This window comes from Argentina silus, assembly GCF_951799395.1.
Source record: "Argentina silus genome assembly, chromosome: 1".
Taxonomy (NCBI): Eukaryota; Metazoa; Chordata; class Actinopteri; order Argentiniformes; family Argentinidae; genus Argentina; species Argentina silus.
Window position 1 is genome coordinate 30,118,552 of NC_139655.1, and position 12,522 is coordinate 30,131,073.

At 49.0% G+C, this 12,522-nt stretch overlaps 1 protein-coding gene across 1 annotated transcript in view; it reads left to right on the forward strand.

Moving 5' to 3' along the window:
* Positions 1-12,522, forward strand: part of atp8a2 (ATPase phospholipid transporting 8A2) — a gene marked incomplete at its 5' end in the record, with an annotated part of 40,565 nt that overhangs the window by 7,547 nt on the left and 20,496 nt on the right. Inside the window, 23 exons of the mRNA XM_083682756.1 lie at positions 545-719; positions 3,323-3,422; positions 3,709-3,807; positions 3,939-3,984; positions 4,214-4,254; positions 4,681-4,754; positions 5,037-5,106; positions 5,342-5,469; positions 5,620-5,731; positions 5,929-6,097; positions 6,221-6,348; positions 6,587-6,664; positions 6,827-6,915; positions 7,034-7,078; positions 7,332-7,407; positions 7,548-7,653; positions 7,827-7,909; positions 8,066-8,115; positions 8,353-8,422; positions 8,546-8,630; positions 8,827-8,966; positions 10,154-10,292; positions 10,431-10,495. Coding sequence (XP_083538882.1) covers positions 545-719; positions 3,323-3,422; positions 3,709-3,807; positions 3,939-3,984; positions 4,214-4,254; positions 4,681-4,754; positions 5,037-5,106; positions 5,342-5,469; positions 5,620-5,731; positions 5,929-6,097; positions 6,221-6,348; positions 6,587-6,664; positions 6,827-6,915; positions 7,034-7,078; positions 7,332-7,407; positions 7,548-7,653; positions 7,827-7,909; positions 8,066-8,115; positions 8,353-8,422; positions 8,546-8,630; positions 8,827-8,966; positions 10,154-10,292; positions 10,431-10,495 — 2,168 coding nt within the window. The remainder of the gene's footprint in view (positions 1-544; positions 720-3,322; positions 3,423-3,708; positions 3,808-3,938; positions 3,985-4,213; positions 4,255-4,680; positions 4,755-5,036; positions 5,107-5,341; positions 5,470-5,619; positions 5,732-5,928; positions 6,098-6,220; positions 6,349-6,586; positions 6,665-6,826; positions 6,916-7,033; positions 7,079-7,331; positions 7,408-7,547; positions 7,654-7,826; positions 7,910-8,065; positions 8,116-8,352; positions 8,423-8,545; positions 8,631-8,826; positions 8,967-10,153; positions 10,293-10,430; positions 10,496-12,522) is intronic.

Here is a 12,522-nt window from a genome sequence, read left to right on the forward strand (position 1 = left end):
CTCTCTCTCTCTCTCTCTGCTTCTCCATTATTTAACGCATCCCGATGATGGAAAATGTTCTTCCGACGCTCAGTGTGCGGGCGAGGGATCGCTGCTTTTGCCTTGATTTTAAACGAGAAAAACGACAAAGGGAGACCGGAGGAGCAAACCGAACCAGGGTCGGCTCGATTTGTGTTTGACAGGGTGATGTATGGAATGGTGCAGGTGCAGAGTAGGGCGCGATGTAACAAGTTAATGTTATATTACCAAATACACAAGGTTCTACGTGTATAAAGGAGGCAAACCCACGGTGTTTGTTTCGCCTTTGTGCATCCCTCAGCACATTCTATACAGGGGGTCCCGTGGGCGTCGCGCCGCGTGTATGTATTGGTGACGGAGCGAGCGCTGAAAGAAGAGGGGCTGTTAGAATGGGGAAACGTCATTGACATCGACCGCCTGGTTAGACCAGCACACAGTAGCCTCTCTCGTGTTGGTGCCTCCAGTTTTGAACTGTAAACCACATCTCTTCATGTCTCTTCCTGTCTCCCACACACACTTACCCTAGCCTCGCCTCTCTCCCATCAATCGAACGGTGCAGGACCGTCGTCGACCGCAGGCTACCGCAAGGCAGACGATGAGATGTCCGGAACTACTTCCCAGGCGGATCCCATAGATGCCACGGCGCGGACGGTTCTGCTCAACCGACCCCAGACCACCAAGTTCTGTGACAACCATGTCAGGTATGCTTTACACCTGCACACAATTTACACACTGATTGGTCGTTGTGCTAGAGATCTTAGAGACGCTTGCATACTCATACGCATACATGTGAACATGTTTCATGTTGTTTTGTTTTTGTGAACTTGATTATGTCTAGGTATGCCATTATTACACAACTTGGTACATTACTTCTTCATTAAGTTTTGCAAGCCTCAGCATGTAAATTGTTAGAGAGTGTTTCAAATGTTTGCCACTTTAACAACCTTTTTATGTTCAGTGCATGGAAAGTGCCAACGATTTGCTTAATCAATGAGGTCTCATGAATGATTAAAGTAGGCAATGCAAACAAAGTAAATGCAGACAAAAGAAGTAAACGTTAATAGCAGTGTAAAATGTACTCTTGAGGATGCAACCCTGAGGTGTGGTTTCCAGGACTCAGATTAAGCCTAGTCCTGGACTTAATCACACCATCAATGGAAAATCTCCATTAAAGATCATTTTTAATTTAGAATTGACCTCGATCTGTGTCCGGGAAATGAATAGAATAGGATAGAAAAGGATTTAATCTGTTTTGAATGGAACAAAAGACGTAGTCCTCAATTTAATTACAAAACAAGTGTTATCAATTCCGTACACAAGGGCTAAATCAAACTCCCTGACACTACTCACACTACTCCCTCCAAAATTCTAACATGCCAGTTTTGAATAGTGGATATGACTCTGGCTAAGACAACGGAGGATGTTTAGTACAGTCGTCTGGATCCCTGACAGAGACTGTCTCTGGTCTAAAGCAACAGAATGTCCTGTGACTGTAACCCATGTGGGTGAAAGTTCTGGAGTCATGTGGCTATATATCAGGGCTATGGACTGGGCTAAGCGGAATCTGCATCTGCGAGGGGGACCTCTTTCACCGACGCTCTCACAGCTGTTGTCTGTATGTTTGATGGCCACAGCTGTAGCTATAGCTGCAGTAACTAGAAGGCCTAGACAGTATTATAGTTGGTGTCAATGTGACACCAGCCATGTATTTGCCCTGTATTTAATACCTTTGATAATTTCTGTTGTCTTGTATCATTTCTGTCTGGTGCCTATAGAATCCATTTAGTTTATGTTACGGGGGAGGAATCCTTCCCTCTGTCAGTTAACACATATTGATCTGCCATTACTGTCAGGAGATTCGATTCTGCTCTGAAATGGAGCTATTTTAGTTCTATTGATACGATTAAGGTGGGTGCTCTCCGGCTCTATCTTATCAGATCACGTGTGCCTTCTCCAGGCCTCTTGATTGGACAGTCTGGTTCTCTAGACATGCCCTTTGATGTCCCTGTCTTCCCGTACCTATTTAGTCTATGTTTTAGGGGTTCACTACTCTTATTGATTTCTCTGAGATGAAGGTCTTGTAGCTCTTATCCTGACTCCTCCTACTCTCCCCTTCATCCTCCACTCTAGATGTTATTCACAGCCCCAGCTGCTCTTTCTCCCTCCTTGTGTGTTAAAGCATCTCCTCTTGCCTGTCAATCACAGACCTCCCGCAGCAACACAACCAACATTACCAAACACTGCAGCAGAAGCAGCTGTAGGATCAGATCAGCGTACTCTGCCCCGTATTCCAAAGTGGTCATGAGGGCCTTCTAACTTAAGCCATGAATAATACTGAGTATGTGTGTGTGTGTTTGTGTGTGTGCATGTGTGGTATCATTTGTCTGTGGTTAGATTAAATCGGTCAGATCTCAATCATGTGTGTGGTATCAGCCACTCTGCGGTATCAAGAGCAACAGGATGTGTGTCAGTATCCGGGTCAGCAGCTGCCACTTCTGGTGTTTGATGTCCTATTCTCAGTGCTGCGTGTGGCCGTGTGTGTGTGTGTGTGTGCGTGTGTGTGCGTGCGTGTGTGGCTGTGGGCTGGTCTCCAAGGAGATCCTGATCATATGATGATGGGGATGTGGTTAGATGCTCATTTGCACAAGCACACACACACACCCGCTCGCCCACACAAACACACAAACAGGCCTCAGAGCTGTGGACGGTGAGAGGTGGTGCAGACCTTGGGAGTGAAGGCTGACGTTTATTTTTAGTTTTTTTAATGGACGCTGATGTTGTTGTCTGATCAATAAAGTTGACTGACAGATCAATGCAGCTAAGCCTTCCAATACTCACACACACACACCACTATTTTGCAGTGTTTGTCTAAATTAGAGGACTTTGGACATCAGAGGCTCGGTCCATTTGCGGGGGTGTGAATGTGTGCCTGTGGACCAGAATAGATCAGTTTATTGTTTTGCTGCCCGGGGATGTTCATCCAATTAGATTTATAATTGGTTTCCAAGTGCAGCAATCATTTTGACCCAACTGGAGACATTTGCTAGCTAGGAAGCCAGTCTGCACCTGCTTCAGCCAACTGTTTTGTCGTAGTGAAAAATGACAAAGAAGTTGGTTAGAGCAGAATCAGACTGGCATCTAGACTACATACCTGCATTTCTACACTCGTAAACCCACAATCTGGCTTCATTTCCCTAGGACAGTGATTTCCACTGACCCTGGTGACTAACTAACCCTAACCCTTCTTCTCCTTCTTCTCCTTCTTCTCCTTCTCCTTCTTCTTGTTCTCCTCCTCCTCCTCCAGCACCACAAAGTACGGGGTGCTCACCTTCCTGCCCCGCTTCCTGTACGAGCAGATTCGGCGTGCCGCCAACGCCTTCTTCCTGTTCATCGCCCTGATGCAGGTAAGACCCCCCATCCACCACCCCCCCCCCGTCCATACGCCACACACAGCAGGGGCCGCTTCCACGGCACCCACCCTGGCCCTGCAGAGATGCAGGGCAGTGGGAGGCTGGTCGGAGGTAGACATCGCGAGGACGGGCTCGCTGTGATGCACGGAATGAGGAATGGCATCACACGTCAGCTCCTCCTGTCAGCTGTCCGTTCTTGTGTTTTGTTCCTGCATTTCGTCTCTGTACTTGTACTCTGCACAATGACAATAAAGTTGAATCTAATCTAATCTAATCTCAGCAAATCCCTGACGTGTCTCCGACGGGCCGCTACACCACGCTGGTGCCACTCATCTTCATCCTCACGGTGGCGGGGATCAAAGAGATCATAGAGGACTACGTGAGTGGAGGACGGGTGGACGGTTGATGGCTTGATGTGTTTTTCAGTTTGTTTGTTTGTTTAGTTAGTTAAAGAGTGGGAGATGGAAGCACACAGGGACCGACACGTACTCCTGTTTTGTTCCTTTACAGAAGAGACACAAGGCAGACAACACCGTCAACAAGAAGAAGACTATAGGTAGAGGACGTGTGTGTGTGTGTGTGTTGTGTGTGTATGTTGTGTGTATATGTTATGTGTGTGTGCTGTGTGTATTTGTTCTGTGTGCGTATGCGTGTTGTGTGTGCTTTGTTTGCCTTTCAACAGGATGGCCTCTGGCCACTTTAGGAGAGTAGACAATGCTGTTTTAGAAAAGATATGGACCCGCTGCTCTAGAGGCTAATTGTTCTGTCGTCGTTTGTCTCTTCAGTTCTGCAGAACGGAGCGTGGCAGACTATCATCTGGAAACAGGTAATATTACCTTCATCCTCCTCTCTCACCACCGCGTCTCTGAGCAGAGCTTAGCAAGGCTGTGTGGCTCGTTGGCTGTCGCTCCAGAATGCTGTTCTCTCCCGTCTGTCTTCATCCACACGGTTTTTAATTTCCTGTGTGTGTGTGTGTGTGTGTGTGTGTGTGTAACAATGCTGATCTTCCTCCAACGCCAAGAAAAGAGTCAGACAAAAAAAAACGTTAACAGTAAAGCTACTTGCTGCTCACTGTCACTTTCTCTCTCTCTCTCTCTCTCTCTCTCTCTCTCTCTGTCTCACACATATTTCTTTGCCCTCTCACTCTCCTCTCCCCCCCCTCTCTCTCTTTCTTCCTCCTCACTGTCTTGGTCTCTCTCTCTCCCTCCTTCTCTTTCCTCATGCTGTCGCAATGCTGCACCCTGCCCACAAGGTGGCAGTAGGAGACATAGTGAAGGTGACCAATGGCCAGCACCTTCCAGCTGATATGGTCATAGTGTCTTCCAGGTCAGCCTCCACTCTTTGTGTGTGTGTGTGTGTGTGTCATCTATGTGTCGTCTTTGTTTGTATTCGTGTCTGTCATGGTTTGCACCTGTCGTGTGTGTGTGTATGGGTCAGAGTTAGAGTAGTTGAGTAGTTTAATTGGTGGAGTCGTTCTAGCATTGTGTGATGTCATCTGTGTGTTATCTGGCCATTGTGTTTGAGTAGTTGTGAATGTTGCAGTGTTGCTCACTGACTGATTGTGTTTTAAGAGTGTTTCTTCAATGTGGTATCGCCTCCTTCTCACAGTGAGCCCCAGGCCATGTGCTACACTGAGACCTCCAACCTGGATGGAGAAACCAACCTCAAGATCAGACAGGTGTGTGTGTGTGTGTGTGCGTGCACCACAGGGTGTCAGTTATTGCTTGGGTAGTGTAATTTTGCTATATAATATCTCATTATATGGTGATATTCTTCATTATATTGTGATACATACATTCGATACATTAGTCATCACTTTCTCACTAATCCTGTTCTCAAAATGATGATCAATGTCTGAGAATAGCTCTAATAGTGTGTGTGTGTGTGTGTGTGTGTGTGTGTGTGTGTTTCAGGGTCTCTCCCTCACGGCCAGTCTTCAGTCTCTGGAGGAGCTGATGGGTCTGTCTGGGATTCTGGAGTGTGAGGAGCCCAACAGACACCTGTATGACTTCACTGGGACACTACGCCTGGACAACATCAAGTAATGAACTCACACACACACACACACACACACATACACACGCACACACGTTCTGCACGTTCACACCCTTACTAAACCTCCACACATCATCTACTCTCTTGTTCTTGAGCTGGTGTGTGATGTCCCGGTTCTCTCTCTCTCTCTCCCCAGCCCGGTTCCTCTGGGCCCTGATCAGGTTCTGCTGCGAGGCGCCCAGCTCCGGAACACGCAATGGGTTGTGGGAATCGTAGTCTACACTGGGCATGACTCCAAACTGATGCAGGTGAGTCACTTCAGGCCCCACAATGAATGATCCCAAACCGAACCTGAATCACTGTAGTGAGTTAGTATTGGGACGGGCAAACAGTACTGCTCAGTCTTGAGCCAGAGATGCTAAAGGGTAGCTGTAGTGGTTTTCTCTCTCTCTCTCTCTCACACACATATTTGTGTCCCCTCTCCCCCCCCCCCCCCCCTCCCCAGAACTCCACCAAGGCCCCCCTGAAGCGCTCTAACGTGGAGAGAGTGACTAACGTCCAGATCCTGGTGTTGTTCTGCATCCTCCTGGTGATGGCGCTAGTGAGCTCCGTGGGCGCCGCCATCTGGAACAAACAACACACAGAGGAGGCCTGCTGGTACCTGTCCCGCGCAGGTAAGACCACACACACACACACACACACACACACACACACACACACACACACACTCCTGCACCATACATTTATTTAAATCTGTTCCATTTCCATGCCTCTTGACTGTGTGTGTGTGTGTGTAGGTGATATATCTACCAACTTCTGGTACAACCTGCTGACGTTCATCATCCTCTACAACAACCTGATCCCTATCAGCCTGCTGGTCACTCTGGAGGTGGTCAAATTCACACAGGCCCTCTTCATTAACTGGGTATGTGTGTGTGTGTGTGTGTGTGTGTGTGTGTGTGTGTGTGTGTGTGTGTGTGTGTGTGTGTGTGTGTGTGTGAGTGTGTATATATACTTTGTCCTGTGTTTGTCTGCCTGTCTTTACAGTGTGTGTGTGTGTGTGTGTGTGTGTGTGTGATTCTGCTTCCGATGTGTGTCATCTAATCTCTGTGTGTGTGTGTGTGTGTGTGTGTGTGTGTGTCTGTCTGTGTTTGGTTTCTCAGGATATGGAGATGTACTATGCAGAAACGGACACACCTGCCATGGCACGAACGTCCAATCTCAACGAAGAACTGGGCCAGGTTAGGACAGGCTCCACCCTTTTCACCCTCTTCATTAACCAATCAACCAGAGCCTAACAGCAGACACTCCCACTCTGCCCAGAAAGTGATCAGAGTCAAGGTATGGTTTGGTACTGATTGATTACTGATTGTGTAAGCCCCCCCCCCCCTCTTTCTTCCCAGGTGAAGTATCTGTTTTCTGATAAGACAGGAACGCTGACATGCAACGTCATGCACTTCAAGAAATGTACCATCGCTGGAATCACATATGGGTTTGTACATTTTCAAATCTTTTTTTTTTTTTTTTTGTCTACCAATGATTTGTGTGCGTGCGCGTGCACGTGTGTGAGCATGTGTGTTTGACCTGTTGTGGTGTGGTTTCTCTTCCAGACATTTCCCAGATCTGGAGTGTGATCGGTCCATGGAGGACTTCAGGTCAGTGACCACCTTCTCTCAGACCTTCCCTCATCTCTCAGTCATCTACCCCTTTCTTCTTCTTCTCCTTCTTCTCCTCCTCCTCCTCCTCCTTCTCCTCTGTCTCTCCTTCTCCTCTGCTTCCTCCCTCCTGAGCACTCAGACAGTGGCTCATCTCTAGATGGCCTTGACTTTTTTGCCTGGCTGGATGTTGATTAATTCTGTTTATTACACCCCCCCCCCCCCTCTCTCTCTCTCTCTCTTTCTCTCTCAGTCAGCTTCCGTCCAGCAGTAATAACTCCACCGAGTTTGATGACCCTGCTCTCATCCAGAACATTGAGAGGAATCATGTAGGTGTTCTCCCCTTCTATTTAGTTCTCCTATGAATCAGTATGATACCACCAGTTAGAATCAAATGAAATAGATGACTCTGTGCCAGGGTTTGACTCTCTGTCTCTCTCTCTCCCTCTCTCTTTTTCTCTCTCTCCAGCCCACGTCCCCTCAGATCTGTGAGTTCCTGACCATGATGGCGGTGTGTCACACGGTGGTGCCAGAGAGAGGGGAAGAACAGATCATCTACCAGGCCTCCTCACCAGGTACCACAGCAATCACATCTCACACACACACCAGACAGCCTATCACAACTCAGCCCCCGTACTAGACAGCCAATCATAACGCCACTACTACACCAGAGAGAGATACTTAACCGTGTGTGTGTCTGTGTGTGTCTGTGTGCGTGCGTGCGTTTGTGTGTGTGTGTTCTCCTCAGATGAAGGAGCGCTGGTTAAGGGAGCTAAAGGACTGGGCTTCGTCTTCACTGGAAGGACCCCCCGCTCAGTCATCATCGATGCTGTAAGTGTGTGTGTGTGTGTGTGTGTGTGTGTGTGTGTGTGTGTGTGTGTGTGTGTGTGTGTGTGTGTGTGTGAAAGAGCGAGAGAGAGAGATGGTTTGTGTGATGCCTTACCGTTTTGAGAAGTAAGCACCGATTCTCTTATTGGTGTTTTTCAGAGAGGGGAGGAGAAGAGCTTTGAGCTGCTCAACGTGTTGGAGTTTTCAAGGTAAACACACCAGCAACTATGTGCTTCAGGGGAGGCTGGTGGAGGTAGAAATCAGAGGACAGGCTCATTGCAATACATGGAATGAGGAGTGGTTTGATACCATTCCTCATTCCATTCCATGCATTACAATGAGCCCGATCCTCCGATGACTACCTCCACCAGCCTCCCCTGACGTGTTCTGTGTTCATTTTTACCGGCGTGGCACGTTTTACAGTGTATTGTGTCTTTTCCCCACAGTAATCGCAAGCGCATGTCTGTGGTGGTCCGAACGTCCAATGGGACCCTGCGACTCTACTGCAAGGGAGCGGTCAGTATCCACCCCCGTAACACTCTCCACACTGTTGAGGTTCATTCACTGTATCTGCTGATAGTGGTGTGATGCACTGTAAGCACTGATGATGATGATGATGTCGTCGTGGCTGTGTTTCAGGACAACGTCATCTTTAAGCGTCTGACGGAGGCGTCCGAGTACAAAGAGCTGACCATCGCACACCTGGAGCAGTTTGCCACCGAGGGTACGGATGGATGGGTAGAATGGGGACATTATTTTCTCTCTCTCTCTCTCTCTCTCTCTCTCTCCCTCTCCCTCTCTCTCTGGCCCACGTTATTCTCTTGTCGTCCGTCGTGTTCGACATGAATATGACATCACCACACATTTCTGACCCTACTGCGTTTACTCAGTCATCGCTGATTCTGCTCTCCACTCGCCAGGCCTGCGGACTCTGTGTTTCGCCTACGTGGACCTGGAGGAGGGGGCGTACCAGGAGTGGCTGAAGGAGTACACGCGCATCAGCACCGTGCTCAAAGACCGCGCTCAGAAACTGGAGGAGTGCTACGAACTCCTGGAGAAGGTACAGTGCCGGCCACCCCCCAGCAACCCCCTACCGTCTGACGCCTGTCAATCATCCTCAGGTCCGCCCGACCCCCCCCCCCCCAGCGACCGTCAGGGCGAAGACATCACTCTCAGGAGGGTTGATATTAGAGGCCGTAGTTGATGACATCACTCTCAGGAGGGTTGATATTGGAGGCCGTAGTTGATGACATCACTCTCAGCAGGGTTGATATTGGAGGTGGTAGTTGATGACATCACTCTCAGGAGGGTTGATATTGGAGGCGGTTGTTGATGACAGCGTTGTTGCTCTCCTCGTCCACCACTAGTGTTGTCATGTGGCCTTGGAGCCAACAGGGGGCGCTGTGGCCCCACGGGTCCCTGTGACCCTCCACATCTCAAGACCAAGTCATGTCAGGAGTCATGTTCTAAGAAGCTCTCCAGTAAGAGTGTGTGTGTGTGTGTACGCTGCTTGTCAGGAGAGAACACAGTAGGCTTAGCTACGGATTTAGGAGAAAAAGAGAGGGGAGTAGAGAGGGATCTTGAGAGAAGGGAGAGAGAAGGAAGGTGATGGGAAAAGAGAGGGCAGAGGAAAGGGTTGAGGGCGGAGGAGGAGGAGGAGGAGGAGGAGGGGTAGACTGGAAGACCACAGGGATAATTACCTGCACCAGTCTGCCAAGAGCCCCATAAAACTGGAGTCAACAACACAGCAGTGTTACCTAGTGTGTGTGTGTGTGTCTGTGTCTGCGTGTGTGTGTGTCTGTGCCTGTGCGTCTGTGTGTCTGTACATACATACATATGGGAGGTTCAGGGGAACATTAACAGACTACCCTTAAGCTGCTTCTTGGCCCAGAGACAACAATCCCCCCCCCCCCCCCCTCATGGTATCAGCTGCCCCCTGTCTCCAACTGAGTGTCTCATCTTTAATGATCTCACTGCACTCTATCCCCTCACATTCATTAACTTACAATCTGATTTAGAAGATGATGTTCAACTACTGAATGAAGTCACTCTCTCTCTCTCTCTCTCCTTCTTTCTCCCTCTCTCTCTCTCTCTCTCTCTCGCTATCCCACTTGCCCTCTCTCTCTCTCTCTGTCCTTCTTTCTCCCCCTCCCCCCCCTCTCTCTCGCTATCCCACTCGCCCTCTCTCTCCCCCCCCCCTCCCTCCCTCTCTCTCTCTCTCTCTCTCTCTCTCTCTCTCTCTCTCAGGACCTGTTGTTGTTGGGGGCCACAGCCATAGAGGACCGTCTCCAGGCGGGGGTCCCAGAGACCATCGCTACACTCATGAAGGCCAACATCAAGATCTGGGTCCTCACCGGAGACAAACAGGAGACTGCCATCAACATTGGTGAGGGGAGGGAGGGAGGAGAGAGAGGGAGGGAGGGAGGAGAGGGAGGGATGGGTAGAGTTTTAGTTGTACAACAGGCACACAGGCAGGTGGTATTTTCTCTGTTTTCACCGGAAATTAAGTGTGTTCCTGTTTCAGGCTACTCCTGTCGGTTGGTGTCCCACGGCATGTCCCACATCATCGTCAACGAGGACTCACTGGACGTGAGTAGATCCTCTTCTTCTCCTCTTCCTCTCTTCCTCCCCTGGCCCTCTCCTCCTCTCCCACTCTCAGTAGTGTGTGTGTGTGTGTGTGTGTGTGTGTGTGTGTGTGTGTGTGTGTGTGTGTGTGTGTCTGTGTGTGTGTTAGGGGTGGGGGTGTGGGGGGGGTTCTATGGAAGGTGACCGTGTGAAGCAGGGTGTGGTGCACAGATTGGTGGGTGTCTCATTGTCTGGGTGGAGATAATTAAAGTGTCTGGTGTCATCTAGACACAATCGCTTTTCCTGCCTCTCTCTGTCTCTCTATCATACTGTGTACACACACACACACACACACACGTGTATATACACACACACGTGTATATACACACACACGTATATATACACACACACACACGTGTATATACACACACGTATATATACACACACACACACACGTATATATATACACACACACACACACACACACACACGTATATATACACACACGCGCACATGTATGTACACACACACACACACAGAGCACGGTGAAACGCACTTGGTGTGCGTCGTCAGCGATCTACCACCATATACAAGCGTTATTCAGTGTAGTGAGTTATTCACTTTAGTAGTTGTTGCCTGCAGTCAGACATTATTCCGGTGGAGTTTGGAGTTTGGAGACATTCTTCAGAGCCGTCTCATTCTCCAGATTAGATTTGGCCTCACCCAATTAGGCGTGTTGAGCTGTGTGTCAGCATGCATGCTGTTTTCATGTGTGTCTTCTGTGTCTAAGTGGCTTGATCGCTGTCATGTGAGTGTAGCTCATTACACACACACACACACACACACACACACACACACACACAATGAGAGGGGGGGGTGGATGGACAGACAGGCACACACACTGTCTCAGTCTGCTGTCTCTAGTGGGGTTTATTTGCCTACGAGACAGCTCGTAGATAGATAACAGGCAGGATTATGGCCCGTAAACTATTTTGTGTGTCTCTGAGTGTGTGTACACAGTGTGTGTGTGGAAGGCCTTTATGGAAAGACGAGTGCACTCACTTTAGGTTTGACAGAGAGATCAGGGTTGAGCTTCACAGAGGCGTGGCTGGGTGCCTCTCAGGAGTGTAGGGAGAGAATATATGAAACAGCAAGTTCAGGTGTGTTTGTGTTGTGTTCAGGTGTGTTTGTGTTGTGTTCAGGTGTGTTTGTGTTGTGTTCAGGTGTGTTTGTGTTGTGTTCAGGGTGATGTGGTATTCATTGAGTGTGTGTGTGTGTGTGTGTGTGTGTGGAGAGAGTGTTTAGGGGGGAGGGAGACTTAAACACTTAGCATACAGGGTGTTTGAAGTGAGACAATGAGAGCATTGAGTATGACTTTAGTTAGTGTGTAATTAGCTAGACTGGGAGTCCTATTTGATTAAAACAGCTGGGTTTCTGGAAGAAGGCTAAAGCACCACTCCTCACAGTGAAAAGGCGCAAACTCATTCAGTGATTAATTAGATTCAGTCATCTTGACTGCGTTCAGGGGTTGTGTGCGCGCGGGCGTCTGTGTGCTTGTGTGCTTGTGTGTGTGTGTGTGTGTGTGTGTGTGTGTGTGTGTGTGTGTGTGTGTGTGTGTGTGTGTGTGTGTGTGTGTGTGTGTGTGTGTGTGTGTGTGTGTGTGTGTGTGTGTGTGTGTTAAGGGCTGGAGTGAGAGGACAGGTCCAGAGAGCCGTGGTGAGTGGAGAACGGCACAGATGAAAGCACCATGAGAGACTTATCTCACACTGCACTTAAAATAACTGATGCAGGGTCAGCTTAGTGTGTGTTGTGTGGGTTTGAGTTAGCGAGGGCAGCTTAGTGTGTGTGTGTCTGAAAGTGTGAGTTTGAGTTAGAGAGGACAGACTTATCTCAATCTCACCTCAGAGCAACCTATCACCCTCTTTCTGTTTCATCTCCTCTCCTCCTGCTCTCTCAACCCTCTCCTCACCCTCTCCTCCTCCTCTCTCACCCCTCTCCTCCTGCTCTCTTTTTCCTCTCCTCCTGCCCTCTCACCCCTCTCCTCCTGCTCT